This window comes from Geotrypetes seraphini, chromosome 7 (genome assembly GCF_902459505.1).
Source record: "Geotrypetes seraphini chromosome 7, aGeoSer1.1, whole genome shotgun sequence".
Lineage (NCBI taxonomy): Eukaryota > Metazoa > Chordata > Amphibia > Gymnophiona > Dermophiidae > Geotrypetes > Geotrypetes seraphini.
In genome coordinates, this window is record NC_047090.1 from 112,478,302 (window position 1) to 112,493,601 (window position 15,300).

The following is a 15,300-nucleotide window of genomic DNA, read 5'->3' on the forward strand; positions in this document are numbered from 1 at the left end:
GAGGATGCTTGACCCTGCCCCATTCTGCCCCTGGCCCCATCCCCACCCCAGTCCCACACAAACCTCGTCTCTTCAAGCCAAGTCTGGTGTGCATCTGTGCATGCACAGATGTGAAGTGATATCACATGCATGCATCCATGTGTGTGATGTCACTGTGTCACATCTGGACAAAGTGCCGGGTTTGGAAAAGCCATCCGGATGCCTCTAAAAAGAGGACATGTCCATGTAAATCTGGGTATCTGGTAACCCCACTTATCCCCAGGGGTAAGTAGCATGGAATATTGCAGCTTCTTTGGATTCTACCAGGTACTTGTGACTTGGATTGGCCAAAGAAACAGGCTACCATGCTAGATGGGCCTATGCTTGATCCAATTTGGGATTCTTATTAGGGATGGGAAGTCAGAAAATTTTGGCTTTCTGATGTTTCCAGGGATTTTTGTTTTCTCTGTGTGTTCTTGGCCACTGCATTGTTGCAGGAGCAATTTGTTAAGAATGCACCCTCTTTGCATGGTGTGTGCATGTGTGTAAAGTGTTTCACGCAGCTCTTTCCAAAAGAGCGTACCCTCTTTGCAAATACTGTGCGCACTATTACTGGCAAATGAAAAAATACAAAATATGTTTTTGCTTGTAATGACAAACCCATCCCTATGACGGGCCGCTGAAAAGTTCTCAGCCCAACCAAGAAGAGAATGATGTGGAGCCTTTAAACCTTCAAGTTATTCCACACTTTTCTTGACACTTTTCATTTCCAATGGTATGACATGAAACAAAAAGTGTCAAGAAAAGTGTGGAATAACTTGTAGGTTTAATGGCTCCACATCATTCTCTTCTTGGTTGGGCTGAGAACTTTTCAGCGGGCCCTCATAGTCCTGTTGTGTATTAAACGGGATGAGAAGCTTAGTGAACGACTCTCTTAGAAGAAGACTTTGGCATAGGAGATGGCAAACCCAGAGAAATCTCTTACCTTTTATAGGGCAGACTCCTTAAATGAATTTCAATTTGGTAGGGAAGATTTCAGTTTCTAACCAACTACCCTTTTAAAGATGAATGTGTGAACTTGTTCCACTTTCTACAGGTTATAATCTGATTTTCATCATCCCCATCGGAGCCATGAACATTCTCGTTCGAGAACTTGTGCCAACAAGGAACTTCTTGGGTAACATGAAATAATTATACAGTACATTGTCTCTGTGTGTGATGACTTCCCAGTGGAGTAGACTTAGCGTTACATAGGTAATCTCAGAGTTCTTATGTTAAGTTTAGCTTATTTAGCAGACAGTTTAGGGAACAATTTTATTTTAGTGTTTGAAGTCTCTCTTACACTTCTACAGGCTAGCATTTAGAAGCACTGTTTTAAAGCTCACCATAGCATCTGTGTAGAGCACAGATAATTGTCCAGGGAAACCTAGAGCCAGATTCTCAAAATTTAAGGTTGCCTTTAATGCGGTCACTAAACCAGTTCCAACTGGTTTAGCATGCATGTATTTTAGCAGCAGTTATCAAACGGCTTACTGTGGTCTTTTCTGAGCTTCCTAGCAGTCAGATTCTGCCATGCATATGGGCTCATCAGTATTTAAATGAGCACTTCAGTAGATTCTTTAGCATCACCGAGTGATTTTCCAAGTGCAGCGTTGGCTTTTGGTGACAAAAAATCAGCAACTGGTCCGGGGGTGCCGGTACTGTGAAAAGCGCATCTCTGGTGTATGTTTTGACTGTGGCTCTCGAAAAACAAAAAACATGGTTCACATAAATTATAGTCTTTTTTGGAAGGATGGGGATGGGCCAAAAGCATTCTTCTTGTGCGCATGTATTATAGCTGTGTCTTATGTGTTTCTGGCTATGGTTCATGATCAATTTTGACATTAAAAATAAATTACAAGATTTACATGAATTATAGCAGTTTTAGGGGGAGAAAAGGCATGTGTTATGAGTGCTTGTTGAAAGCCGACATTGCATCTCTCTCCCTTCCCTTCATCTAGTACAGTGGTTCTTAACCTTGTTGGAGGTACTGAACTCCACCAGTTTCATATGCGTGTTCACCGAACCCTTGTTTATTGGAAAAATAAAATATGATTTTTACAAATTCAAAACATAGGTATACAGTGAGGGAAAAAATAATATAAATTTTGAAAACAAAAAAGGTTCTCCTATATTTCGAATAATAATAACATAATAATGAAATTTACTGCAAATCAGTGTGACTTCGGCTGTTGATTGATAGATCAAGAAGCCGAGTACACGATCAGTCTTGATCAAAATCATTGAATAACTGATAGATGATTGAACGTGACCGAAGCGCTATATGAGTCAGAGGTGTGTTTTGACCTCCGCTGAACCCGCGAGACTGACTCACCGAACCCCTGGGGTTCGGTCAAACCCAGGTTAAGAACCACTGATCTAGTAGCTCTGACACACCTCTTATGGTGGTGTTTTTCCTGGCACATGCACATATTTACACCTCTTTCTTTCTTTTTTCTTTATTAATTTTACATTTTAACAAAATTCAAACATTTTATACAGAAAGATTGTATATTAACACACCATTGAACAAGAAAAGAAAAAGTTTTTTAAACATTAATTTTTCTTCAAACAATCTCAAGTCCACATTTTTGATCCAAAAATGTATAAGTGAACATTAAGGAAAAATCAAAAGATTATACTAAGCAAGAAAAAAGGTATCTGTGATTGGTTCAAGGAGCATAACTCTAATTTACTAGTCCGATGTGCCTTCCTTTTCCAGGCGTTTCAGCGTCAGGAAGGTTGTAAGTTGAGCTGGTTCAAAAAAGACATATTTATTATCTTGATACTTTACAATACATTTACATGGGAAGCATAAAAAAAAAATACCACCCAACTGAGTGACACCTGGCTTCAATTAAAGAAATTGTCGCGTCTGCGGTTTTGAGTTTCTTTACTAACATCTGGGAAAACTTGAATTTTCAAACCTAGAAACTCCTTATGCTTATTTTTTTTAAACATTTTTAATATCCATTCTTTATCTGGCAATAATGCCACAGATAGTAGGAGAGTTGCTGGTTTAGTCAAATCCTTATCAGATACTTCCAAAATTGCTGTCAGATCTAGTTGAGGATCCTGCTCCTGATTCTGATAATTCTGATCTTCTGCAATACTTTACCGGGCAAATAATACACCCGAGTAAAGGAAGGTATTGAATCCTCAGGGATTTTCAAAATCTCCATGAAGTACCTTTTTACCATTTTCCTTGGTATTAGAGAGGGAACTTTTGGAAAATTCAGCAAGCATAGGTTACTAGCTCTATAACTATTTTCCATTGTCTCTAATTTTCTTCTAATAATCTGATTATCTTTTATTATTGTCGATTGAGCTTGTTTAATCATAGTCACTTCTTTCTCAATATCTCCTGCTTTAACTTTAACATTAGAAATTTCTTGTCTATTTTCTTCTATCTCTTGTTTCTGAGTTTTTAAGTTCTTTTCACCTTCTTTAATCTGTTTAGTCAAAGAGTCTCAATATGGAAACCAAGTCCCATATTGAGTCCAGGGTAACTTCTGCTGGCTTCTCCAAGTGAAAGGAAATTCCTTGTAATGTTTGTTTTGGTTCACCTTGTTCGCCTTCTATCTGCCGCACCTGGTCATCTCCTCCCGATGATTATCTAGCCGCTGGTATAATCTCAGGGCTTAAGCAGTCCGTTGAGACCTCTATTAGCTGGCTTCCAGATGGTTCAGCCTCTCGTTCAGGGACAGCTGCCGCTCCTGGTTCACTCCCTTCGCGTGGTGAGCTAGCACTCAGCGCGGGGGGGAGGGAGGGGAAGGAAGATTCCTTTGGTCGGAGCTCAGAGTTGTTTCCAGCCCAGGGACTTACAGCTCAGCTTCACTCCATGCTGATGGGTCCAGTGGGCGACTCCCCAACATTACTGGCTCGCTTTAAAGACGCTGCAGGAATTGCTCAATAGTAGTGAGAGGGGGGAACCTCTGAGCGCCGCGAGGCTGCAGCAGCACTACTACCCCTTCTCTTAAACATTGTAGGAAAAATCCCAGTAGGAAAATCCGCTCCAGCAATCGGCAACTCTCACAGCGTCCCTCCAGTCAACAGGTACCTGACGCCATCTTGGATCGTACCCATTTACACCTCTTTCATGGTATATTCAGCGCATGTGCCGATCACTATCACCATCAACTCATCTCATGTAAATTTAGCAAACCTTCACTAATCTCTGCCAACCTCATTTCCATGCGCAGTTTTTTGAGAATTACTTGCCTTTTTGAAATCGCTACAATAATGGCTGTGACAGCGGCCCAAAGTTTTGAGAATCTAGCCCTTAGTCCTACCCAAAACATGCCTCCAACACACCCCCTTGAGATTTAGACAATGTTCATTGAAAAATATCTCAAAAATTAGTTTTGAAAATAGCAGTTTGGATGTTCTTGTGAAAACAAAGTCTATTTGCTGCTTTGTGCCATTTTTTTTTATACTTTTCAGTTTTGAAAATGAACCCCAAAGTGTCCCATCAACTGACTGGATGTCAGAATGATGCAGCTGGCACTGTCTGCAATTCTTCCATTATTAAGGAGCAAAGAGGTTTGGTGGCTTCTGACAGTGCAGTGTTTTTACCCAGGTGGCATCAGGGAGTTGATGGGTAGCAGAAGAGGTTGATCCGCTCCTGCATTGGGCACAGATACATATGGCAGCCTTCTTGGTGATCCATTTGACCAGAGTCAAGAGCATGCAGATGGACTTCCTGAGCAGAAATGCACTGAAACCAAGAGCGTGGCAGCTATTTGATGTAGTGCAGTGGGCTATAAACCAAGGGACCCAGGTTCAACTCCCACTTCAACTCTCTCTTTCTTTTTTTTCTTCTTCTTTTAAATTGTGAGCCCTCCAGAGACTGAAAAATACCTACTGTACCTAAATATATGAGGCCTGCAAGCCTGAAGGCTATTGATGTGATGTATATTCAGGTACAGTAGGTATTTTTCTGTTCCTGGAGGTCTCACAATTAGAAAAACAAAGAGTTAAAGTGGGATTTTAACCTGGGTTCTGTGGTTTACAATCCACTGTTCTAACTGCTAGCCTACTTCTCAGACCTGCTTCCTGTTATGTCAAGAATGCCCATAATACCTGAAGCTGTCTTAGAGCCTGTCCCCTTCTGGTTCACTTTTTCCAGGGAGAGGGAGGGGGCCTGTAAAGAATGACAAGGGGACAATTTTTTCCCCTTCACCGCAGGAAATCAATTTTCTCATCCCGTCCCCGTGAGTTTTGTCGCTGTCCCTGTCCCTGCCCCATTCCTGTAAGCTCTGCCTTAACTGCACAAGCCTCGGGCACTTATAATTTTAAGGTGTTTGAGGCTTGTGTAGATGAGGACGGAGCTTAGGCATTGGTGGAATGAGGCATTATGACATCACAATCTGAGCTCTAGAATGTTGGTACTTATGATTTTAAAGTGTTTGAGGCTTGTGCAGATGAGGACGGAGCTTAGGCATTGGTGGAATGAGGCATTATGACATCACAATCTGAGCTCTAGAATGTTGCTACTTATGATTTTAAAGTGTTTGAGACTTGTGCAGATGAGGACGGAGCTTAGGCATTGGTGGAATGAGACATTATGACATCACAATCTGAGCTCTAGAATGTTGCTACTTATGATTTTAAAGTGTTTGAGGCTTGTGCAGATGAGGACGGAGCTTGCAGGAATGGGGCAGGGACAGGAAAAAAAACCCTCACCGGGATGGGAAAATGAGTTCCCGTGGAGATGGGGAAAAATTTATCCTCGTGTCATTCTCTAGGGGATAGCAAACACCGGGATATAAGGAGGTGTCATGGTTTAATCCCTCTATCAGAGCTCCTTTCTGTAACCTGGATGTTCCTGAAACACGGATATTATTTCCCCTTTGGTGAACGCCGTTGGACATTTCAGGCCTCTCTAGTCCTGCCCAGAACACTACCCCCTCCTTGCTATTTGAACATACTGAAGTGTTGGATGTCTATTTTGCCTTTGAAAAATTGGATTTGGATGTTTCAAGAACATCTATATGCTTATAGATGTTTCAAGAACATCTATAAGCGCCTAAGTTTCTTTATAAAATAGCACCTTCCTGCCCTATTAACAGTACCGGCACCACATGGTATGGCAAGCCCAGCAAGGGGCTCTGGCATTTGAGAGTGCATCCAAAATTTCCATAAGCTCTGCTCTACTACTTCTGCATGAGCAGCTTGGCTTTTATTATCTTTAAGCCACACGGTGCAGGAAGAACTCCACTCTGCATGGACCTCTAAGTGGCCATTTTCTAAGAATGCTGCTATATACAGTAGATGTCCTTAGCCCTTGTTTTCCCCTGTTCAAAATTTGGATGTTTCAGTTGGTAAAGTGGATGTTCATACTGGATGTTTCCTGCACATGAATGTTCTTCTCATGTATTTTCAAACAGGCTGCGTCCTGTCCAAAAATATATGTGAGATGGATGTCCATTTGGGACGTTCTGACTTGGACATCTTTTCGAAAATGTCCCTTCTAGGCTCCTGTACATTTTTACAAAATACTGTCACAAATATTGTAGACCAACTCCTAGACTGTGGGAGTTGAATTTTAAACCTTCTCAGAATCAGGCCTAAATATTACCACATAAATCATGAGTTCACCCAGACTCCTACCTTGAGCATGCCCACTCTACAAATTTATATCTGCTTGCACTGTCTACCCTTAGGTACAATCCAATTATATGAGTCCCATTTGCTACATAAATCAGCGTGTTATGTATGAGAAAGATTTACAGAATTACCTGCTTGGTAGTCATTCCTCTTCCTTTGTTCCCCAGAGTTTAAAGTTTTCAAGTTTATTAATGATTTGATTAATCACCTATCATGGTTCTAGGCGATGCACATTAAAATATAGGTACATAAAAAACATAAACATTTGAAACAAGTTACATAGATCAAGACAGACTAATAATTACACAAGAGGGAAGGGGGTAGAGTTACAGTAATTTTTTTAAAAAAGTAAACATAAATAGGTTAAAACAGAAAGGAGTGAGGAAGAAGTTTGTTCTGACTTTGCAGATCCAGGTTGAATTTGCAATAATTGATTCATTTGTCATTGCCTATCACATGTGAGAAAGACCTCCTATCTGTAGCCGTTTTCCAAAGGTAATTTCCTAGACATTTGAAACGGTCTAAGATAGAACAATTAGAGCAGGGGTAGGGAACTCCGGTCCTTGAAAGCCATATTCCAGTTGGGTTTTCAAGATTTCCCCAATGAATAATAATAACAGCTTATATACCGCAATACTGTTAAGTTCTATGCGGTTTACAATAGATTAAGCGAGGTATAAATTGATTGAATTTAAGAGGGGGGAAGAGGAGAGTTAATAGGACCGGAAATGCGTTGTTGAGGAGAAAGAGATTAATAGGACAGAGGAATCTCTATGGAGGAGAAAGAAGATGAGTGGGTCAGTTGTCTAGATACTTTAGGAACAGTGCATGCAAACAGTGCAAGCAGTGCATGCAAATAGATCTCATGCATATTCATTGGGGAAATCCTGAAAACCCGACAGGAATACGGCTCTCGAGGACCGGAGTTCCCTACCTCTGAATTAGAGCAATGGCCCACCGTGTTTCACTATCTCTTTCTGTATTTCTTGATAGCTATCAAGAATGTACGAGGGGAATATTATCTTAATGGACACTGGACCATTGAATTTGGCCATGCCTTGCATGTTGCAAGTACAGTTCTTCAATACAATCGAGGGTCAGAGGGGGACTTGGCTCCTGAGCAGCTGTACTGCAAGGGCCCTACCACAGAGCCTTTGCTTATTGAGGTGAGATACCACATTTCCTGTTAGCAGGAATTCCAAGGTTGTTCATTTGTCTGTTGAATAAGATTACCAGATGTCCGGTTGTCCTCCTTTTGAGGACATGTCTGGGGATCCGGACAGTTTATCAAAACCCGGCACTTTGTCCGGGTTTTGAAAAAGCTTTCCTTCGTACAGGAGGGCATGTGCGCATGCGCGGATACAACATGTGACATCATCGCATGGCATCTGCGCATGCGCGGACTTCCTCCCTGCCCGACAAGAGCAGGCAGCAGGGGGGCGGGGCTAGAGTAGGATTAGGGTATTTACAGGGCAGGGATGGGTGGAAATGGGCGGGCCTGGGGGGGGTGGGTCTAGGGATTCGGATTTTCCGATTGTAAAATCTGGCAACCCTACTGTTGAGAGTGCATGGAGTTTGATGTGAAGGATTTTTTGTCAATTGGAAGATTTGTGTTTAATTATGTATGTTTATTGTATGGAAAATGCTGAGATTCCAGGCGGTATATAGATTTTTAAATAAATAAATAAAATGTATCTGCTTACTAGGTGAGAAGTGATGCAGTGAGACAAGACAAGTAATTTGCTTGGCTAAGAAAATGGAGAACTTTTAAGCAGACAATGAAAATGGTGATTATGGTATCTGTTCCTTCCTTTGCAGCTCATTAGCCAGGAGCTAAATCAGGGAGTCCAGTATGAATACTACTTGTCACACCATGGAGAGAGTGGGAGTTACCAGTGGGGCTATGGTTCTTGGAGCGAGTGCAGTGCCGAGTGTGGAGGAGGTAAGTAGCTGAGAAACATGGCAGTTTTGGGTTCTATCTTCTTGCTGTATATATGAGGAAATAGCCAGGTAAGCAATGTACCAGATGAGCTTGAAAAGTGTTTCTGTGAGCCTAAGAAAGCAAGACACTCGTTTATTATAAGCACAGAATCATATTGAAGAGGAGCCTGACTCTATGGGAAGGATTAATAATTGTAGTTAAGGTACTGATTAATTTTATAGGGCTACAAATAAGGCAATGTAGAAGTAATTGGGGGACATGAAAGCTTGTACAAAGAATTCGTTTGTCCTTGGTAGCGCTTTCCCATGGCATTAGCTGATAATCTTTGCTTTCTCTTGTTTAGGTTACCAGTCTCGTCTGGTGTTTTGCACTATAGATAACGAAGCATATCCAGACTACATGTGCAGGAATCTACCAGCTCCCATAAATAATAGGACTTGTAACATACAGGCATGCCCTCTGATAAAACGGTGAGCATACTACTCAGGGAGCTTGATGTTATAAAAGGATGCCTATGTGAGAAATCCCCCCGCACCCCCCAAAAAAAGCTTATTATATGTTTATTTTATAAAGACAAAATACACCTTGAGAGTGGAGCAGAAGATGACGTCAATCAATCAGTTATTGTATAAAGGCAACATAGGTGCCTATGTGCCTTTATAAAAGACTCCCCAAACGGCATGCAAATACCATTGCACATACTTACTTACATTTGTGCTGAAATTGGTGGAAGTGTGTGTGTACTCTGAGAAGTGTGTGTGTACTCTAAGAGAGTAATTTTATAATCAACCAGGTATGGGTGAAGGCTGAGAAGGGGCCAATTTCAAGCCTGTTTCATAAAGACACAAAGGCCATTTTTAGTCAATTAGGAGCTTTGGCCCCTCCCATTGCATCTGAAGATGTAGTGGGAGGGGCAAAGACTGCCTCAAAATCGCCATTTTGAGCCAATCAGGGCCTTAAGCCCCTCCCCCTGCATTCCGTGAGCAACAAGAACTTCAAAGTGGTCCTTGCGACCCCGTCGGCTCTCCCTCTGACATCACTTCCTATGCACAGCACCTGGAAGTGACGTCGGTGGGAGAGAGGAGCACTTTGAAGTTGTTGCTTGCAGCAGTGAACAACCAGATGTACGGGGAGGAACAAAAGGGGGGAGCGAGCATGATGAGGGGAGGAGTAGGAAAAGGCAGGGGGTTGAGTGGAAGAGGAGTGCCAGCACCCCCACCAACATGGCAACCGGGATGGTCCCCTTCCCCCCTTACTACGCCACTGGTTGTGCCAGAGGGAAAGCTCAAGGCCAGCACGAGCAGCAGGTTTGAATTGATGGTCATTAGCAGTGAAGAATGAAAGGATTTAAAAGGTACCAGAGGTTGAGAGAGTGGAGTTGAAATCCTCAATTGCCTATTGGGGAATGGGAGGATGAGATGTCGGGCAGGGTGCTCACATACTTTGGGTTCAGGCCTGTCCAAAATTGGGTGTCTTGACTACGCCCCTGATCATTTATAAAGAGTGATCTGTACATAAGTGTTCCTTGGGTTTTATTTTGTGCAGATCAGAGGTGGAGTTGCAATGGATGCAAATCTGTCACTATAAAGCAAAGTCAGCTGGGGGGGGGGGATAAGACTCTGCCAGTTATAAGAAGGTCATGCAGACATTGTACCAGGGCATGTAAAGGACGAACACAGCATGCACAGCTGAAGTGTATCTGTGTATGTTCCAGCATAACAGCATAACTCTGAAATGCATGGAGAGATTTCAACCAAACTTTTGGTATACATATGATTTACTATCTGGGAAAAGTACTGTGGGGATGAGAAGGGATGACATGTAAAAAATTCTCAAAAATGACCGATTTTAATGTCTAATCCATAGTTTTCGGCCTCGCTGAGATGAATACTGACACGTCTGATGCCGTTTAAGTCCAAGTTCAGCCCCATAGAGAGGGACATTTTTGTTGGAAGGGGGTGACGTAAAAAAAAATCAAAATTTACAGATATTAATGTCTAATCCATAGTTTTCAGGCTCGCTGAGATGAATACTGACACTCCCGATGCCGCTGAAGTCCAAGTTCAGCCCCATACAGAGACTGCTAAAAATGAAGATGTCCACGAAATAAACAATCAAATACTTCCCGTTTTACCAGGCGTAATCACTGAATATAAGTCTATCGATACCGGAAGATTGGGATAAATAAATATCCGGGCAACGCCGAGTAATCAGCTAATTATTTTATAAAATACAAAGATATACCTGTAAAGTGCATACATACAGTACCAAAATACAAAAAAACCTCTCTACTATATAAAGCACAGTCACTCGGCGTTTAAGACAAAAAAGAAAAAGCCTCAGTAACAGTGAGCCTATTAGAGTATGGCTCTACTCAACATACATCACTGTACAGTATACATACAGTATATCTACACCTTTCTCAGTGTAAATGTATGTATGGGCCTTTACACGTTATTGGGAATGGTTCTTAGAGCCCATGGACATCTAAATTGTCTTCGTAAAATAGGTGCTTTTTTTGGATTTCTCACATAGGTTCTCTGCTCTAAAATTCCCTCCTACTTGATAAATATTTCTGCATGGATAGTGAGGTCATGATGCCTAAAGTTATAAATCTTTGTTCTGTGCAAAAGGATATCTTACATATATCAGCCAGGATTATGGAGCCACAGTGGAGGTTGGAGCTCAAAAATGAACAGGTAATGAGGGAAAGGAGGGAGTCCTGAAATTTCAGCTTCTGCTGCTCTCGCCAATGCTGCCGCCTCTTTGTACAACAAGAGAACCCCACACAGCGACAACAAATCCAAGACACTTTTGAACCAATCGGGTGTTTCTTTGCTGTCACGTCACTAGCCTCGATTGTGCCAGGCAGTGATGCTTTGCTTTTGGAGAACTATTTCTGGTGCTGCTGGGTGCTGGATTAGGGGCATGCTGGAAGCAAAGTGGGCGCTTAAAGGCAAAGGCTCTTCTGTCTCAGCCTGAGGGACATTTTTGGGTTAAGTGGTAAAGGAAGGGTGCCAATATCTCGAAACTGTGGCAGGACAGGTTGGTTTGAAAATAGTTTTTAAAAAAGGAAAAGATAAATAGAAGGAACACTGAGTAGTTATGGTCTACTTATTAAGAATGCTGTTCCTGACTACCTTTGCGTCCATAGGCCAGCCTTTAACATAAAAGTCGTGAAGAAGAGATGCTAGCAACCAGGGTGTCTCGTCTTCACAACTTGTGTGTTTGTGTTTGTCGTGGAGGGATCCTTCTGGTTTTTCTTTGACAAGCCTTTAACATAAGCCTTTTCTGTGAAACTGGCTTCCTAATTGGTGACGCCAGTTCTGCATGGTAGTCAGCTCATTTTTGAGTTACAGGTTTAAAAGTCAATTTGTCTAAAATTATATTCCAGTGGATACTCTTTAGTCTTGCATTTGAAACCAAAGGACACTGAAAGGTGTTGTCTACAGAGAGCAGTGCCGATTAATGCCATATATCCCACATCCACATATAAAGGCATTTTTGATTATTGGAAATCGTGGTGGCTGGAAAAAAAGCATGCTATCTGCAAATAGCACAGTGAGCCCTTTTTCAGATGTCCTGAAGTAATAAAGGAGCTAACCATACCCTGTTCTGCTTCCAGTCTGAGATACTAACCCTAGCGCCAGTCATTATCTCTAACATTCTCTATAAAAAATAATTTTTTAAAAATAAAAACCCCTCTTCTCTTTCTTACAGCTGGAAAATGAGTGACTGGGGCCCCTGCTCAGTCACTTGTGGTGGAGGAACACAGTCTCGTTCTGTGTACTGTCTTTCATATGAAGGAAGAGGCAGTGAGGGTGCAGTAGCCAGTGATGCAGAGTGTACAGCATTCACTGAGAAACCACCCAGCCAGCAGGCGTGTGACCTACGGCAGTGTGCAGGATGGAGTGTGGGGCCTTGGTCTGAGGTGATTTCAGTCATAAGATATGTGTGTGAGTGTGTGTCTGTCTGCTACTTATTTATTATTTCTAAAGTGCTGAAAGGCTTACGCAGTGCATTTTAACATACAATAGACAGTCCCTGTTCAGAAGAGCTTACAATCTAATTTAGACAGGACATTTCAGGGTTGGGGTGATTATGGTAGAGGAAATGATACAGTGGGTATAGGTATCTGACAGCAGTAAGTAGGAATTAAGAGTTGAAAGCAGTTTCAAAAAAGTGGGCCTTTAGCTTGGATTTGAACACTTAACAGACTGAGGTCTCCTTTCCATCACCCTGTTTAGAAGTTTCAGAGAAGAAGATAATTCAGGTAGTGCAAGTGGATATCACAGGTTTTTACCACTACATCAAATTATCCCTTGTAACTAAAAAAACAACCTCAAATGTTTGTGGATTTAAACAGACAGACAGGGGAGGGGATGGGTTTCCTGCCGCTGACGCTAAACTGGTCGCGGTAGGGAGATTCCCTTGCTGTGATCAGCTCAGTGGCAACCTGATTCTCTAACAGCGCCTGTGACAAGGATACCGGTTAGAGAATCATGGTGTTAGGTAGGCTTAGGTGCGATTCTATATAGGACGCCCGGGTGTGATTCTCAAAAGCCCTGAGTGTGCTCTATTGTGGCACCTACGTCTTGGCGCCAAGTTATAGAATAGCCCCCTGTGGGTGTCCACAATGTGGTCTGGATCTGATTAATGCACAAGAGAAGGAAAATTTGCCTTGTCACTACAGTATTCATGATCTTTGTTTCAGTGCTCTGCCAGCTGTGGGGAAGGTATTCAGACCCGCACAGTCTCTTGCAAAATGAACTCTGGATCACAGCTTCAGGAGTTTGCCTGCCTACAAGAAGTTAAACCACTTATCACCCAGCGCTGTACTGGGGAGAACTGCAGAAAGCGGATTGGATGGCATATTGGAGAATGGGGCCTGGTATGTGTCAGGTTTTTTAGGACCAGTAATGACTAAGGTGACCATACGTCCCGTTTTGAATGGGACAGTCCCTTTTTCAGATCCCCTGTCCCGTTGTCCCCACTCACAGCTTTGGGATGCTGAAATGTCCCGTTTTCAGAGAGGGCGTCCTGAAGCTGTGAGTAGGGACAAAGGGACAGGGGATCGCAACCTGGATTCGGGCCCCATTGACCCTCCTATCTCTCCCTCCCTTGTGAACCCTGCCGACCCTCCCAGTGAGATGACCAAGCAGCAAATCTCCATCCAATAGCGTTGGCAGCTGAAGCATGCTAAACAGGCTGCTTCGCAGCTTTCTCCTGCTGGTGAAGCATCACTTCTTCGGGCAGCAGCAGCGTTTACAATTCGCTGCTGTTGCCGGCTTCAGGCCTTCCTCTCTGTCGGGTCCTGCCTACTTCCTGTTTTTGTGAAGACAGGACCCAACAGAGAAGAAGGCCTGAAGCTGGCAACAGCAGTAAATTGTAAATGCTGCTGCTGCTGCCCGATGAAGTTCAGGACACCAGGCCTTGGGTGACAGAAGGAGAAAAGGGAGCAGAGGGGGAGAGAATTGGGGAGAGTGTTGCTGTACCCAACTGGAGGGAGAAGGAAGATGAGGAAGGGAATGAAAAGAGATACCAGGGCATGGAGGGAAGGAGGAAGGTATGCCAGACCAAGGGAAAAGGAAGGGGGAAAGGAAGGAGGAGATGTCAGAGCATGGAGGGGGAGGGAGAGATGGAAGAAAAGGAAAGCAGAGAGATGCCAGGGAATCAGGGAAGGGATGATGCCAGACCATGGGGTGGGTAGGAAAGAAAGAAGAGAGAGATGCCAGACCATAGGGGAGGGGGTGGTGACAGAGAAAGAAAAATGGAGAGGTGACAGAGCTGAAATCAATCATGTACAAAGGAGAGAAGGGGCACAGGATAGATAGTTTATGGAAGGAGCATAGAAAGAGGAAAGATGCCAAATGAAAGAGAGAGAGAGAGGGGGGGGGGGCGAACACTGGGTGGAAAGAGCAGAGAGGGCAGTGAATGGAAGGGGCGAGACAGAGGGTGAACAGTAGATGGAAGGGGTAGAGAGAGGAAAACAGACACTGAATGGAACTGTGGGGGATAGGAGGGACAGCCGCTGAATGGAAGTGTGAGGAAAAGGGGGAGCAGACGCTGGAAGGAAGTGGGGAGGAGAAAGAAAAGGGCACATGCAGCATTGAGGGAACAGGATATAGTTAGTTACAGGAAGGGGTGAGGGAAAGAGGTGGCAAGCTATAGGTAGACACAGTGAAAGAGGGAAATTGAGGACTGAATAGTAAAAAAGAATTTAGACAGTGACAGAAAATAAATTTGAGAAGGAAGACCAGGGAAGAACAGGAGGAAGTTAGCGGAGAGAGCAGGGAGGAAGGAGAGGAGACAGATACCAGACCTGGGAGGAGGAAAAGGGGAAGGAGACAGATACTAGATCTGAGGGGAAAAAAGGAGGAGAGAGATATGCTAAAATCTGCTAGGAGGGAGGAAGGAAATAAGGAGAGAAAGAGGCAGAGAAAGGGGAGGGGGGTTGTAAGCACATTAGAAAGACTACAAAGAAAAAGGCTTGGACGAAAGGGGAAAGACAGGAGGCAGATGCAGGACTATGGGAGGTTCAGACAGAGGGGGAGAGAGAGGGAGACCTGGCACAAAGGTAGAAAGGAGAACTGACACTGGATCTGGGGAGGGTAACAGAGAGAAAGAGAGAGAGATCTGGACCCAAAAGGGATAGGGCTGGATTGTGAAAGAAATGTTGGATGCAAAAGAAAGAAAGATTGGATGCACAGTCAGAAGGAAGTGCAACCAGA

The 15,300-nt window shown here is 43.2% G+C and overlaps 1 protein-coding gene across 3 annotated transcripts in view; it reads left to right on the plus strand.

The window, feature by feature from the left end:
* PAPLN (papilin, proteoglycan like sulfated glycoprotein) overlaps nt 1-15,300 on the plus strand; it is a 138,880-nt gene that overhangs the window by 74,794 nt on the left and 48,786 nt on the right. For 2 of the 3 annotated variants that reach the window (XM_033951382.1, XM_033951383.1), the window contains exons 8-14: nt 1,076-1,156; nt 7,621-7,793; nt 8,446-8,569; nt 8,913-9,039; nt 11,203-11,268; nt 12,290-12,500; nt 13,284-13,460. In XM_033951382.1, coding sequence (XP_033807273.1) covers nt 1,076-1,156; nt 7,621-7,793; nt 8,446-8,569; nt 8,913-9,039; nt 11,203-11,268; nt 12,290-12,500; nt 13,284-13,460 — 959 coding nt within the window. The remainder of the gene's footprint in view (nt 1-1,075; nt 1,157-7,620; nt 7,794-8,445; nt 8,570-8,912; nt 9,040-11,202; nt 11,269-12,289; nt 12,501-13,283; nt 13,461-15,300) is intronic. The other variant, XM_033951384.1, reaches the window with a different exon arrangement.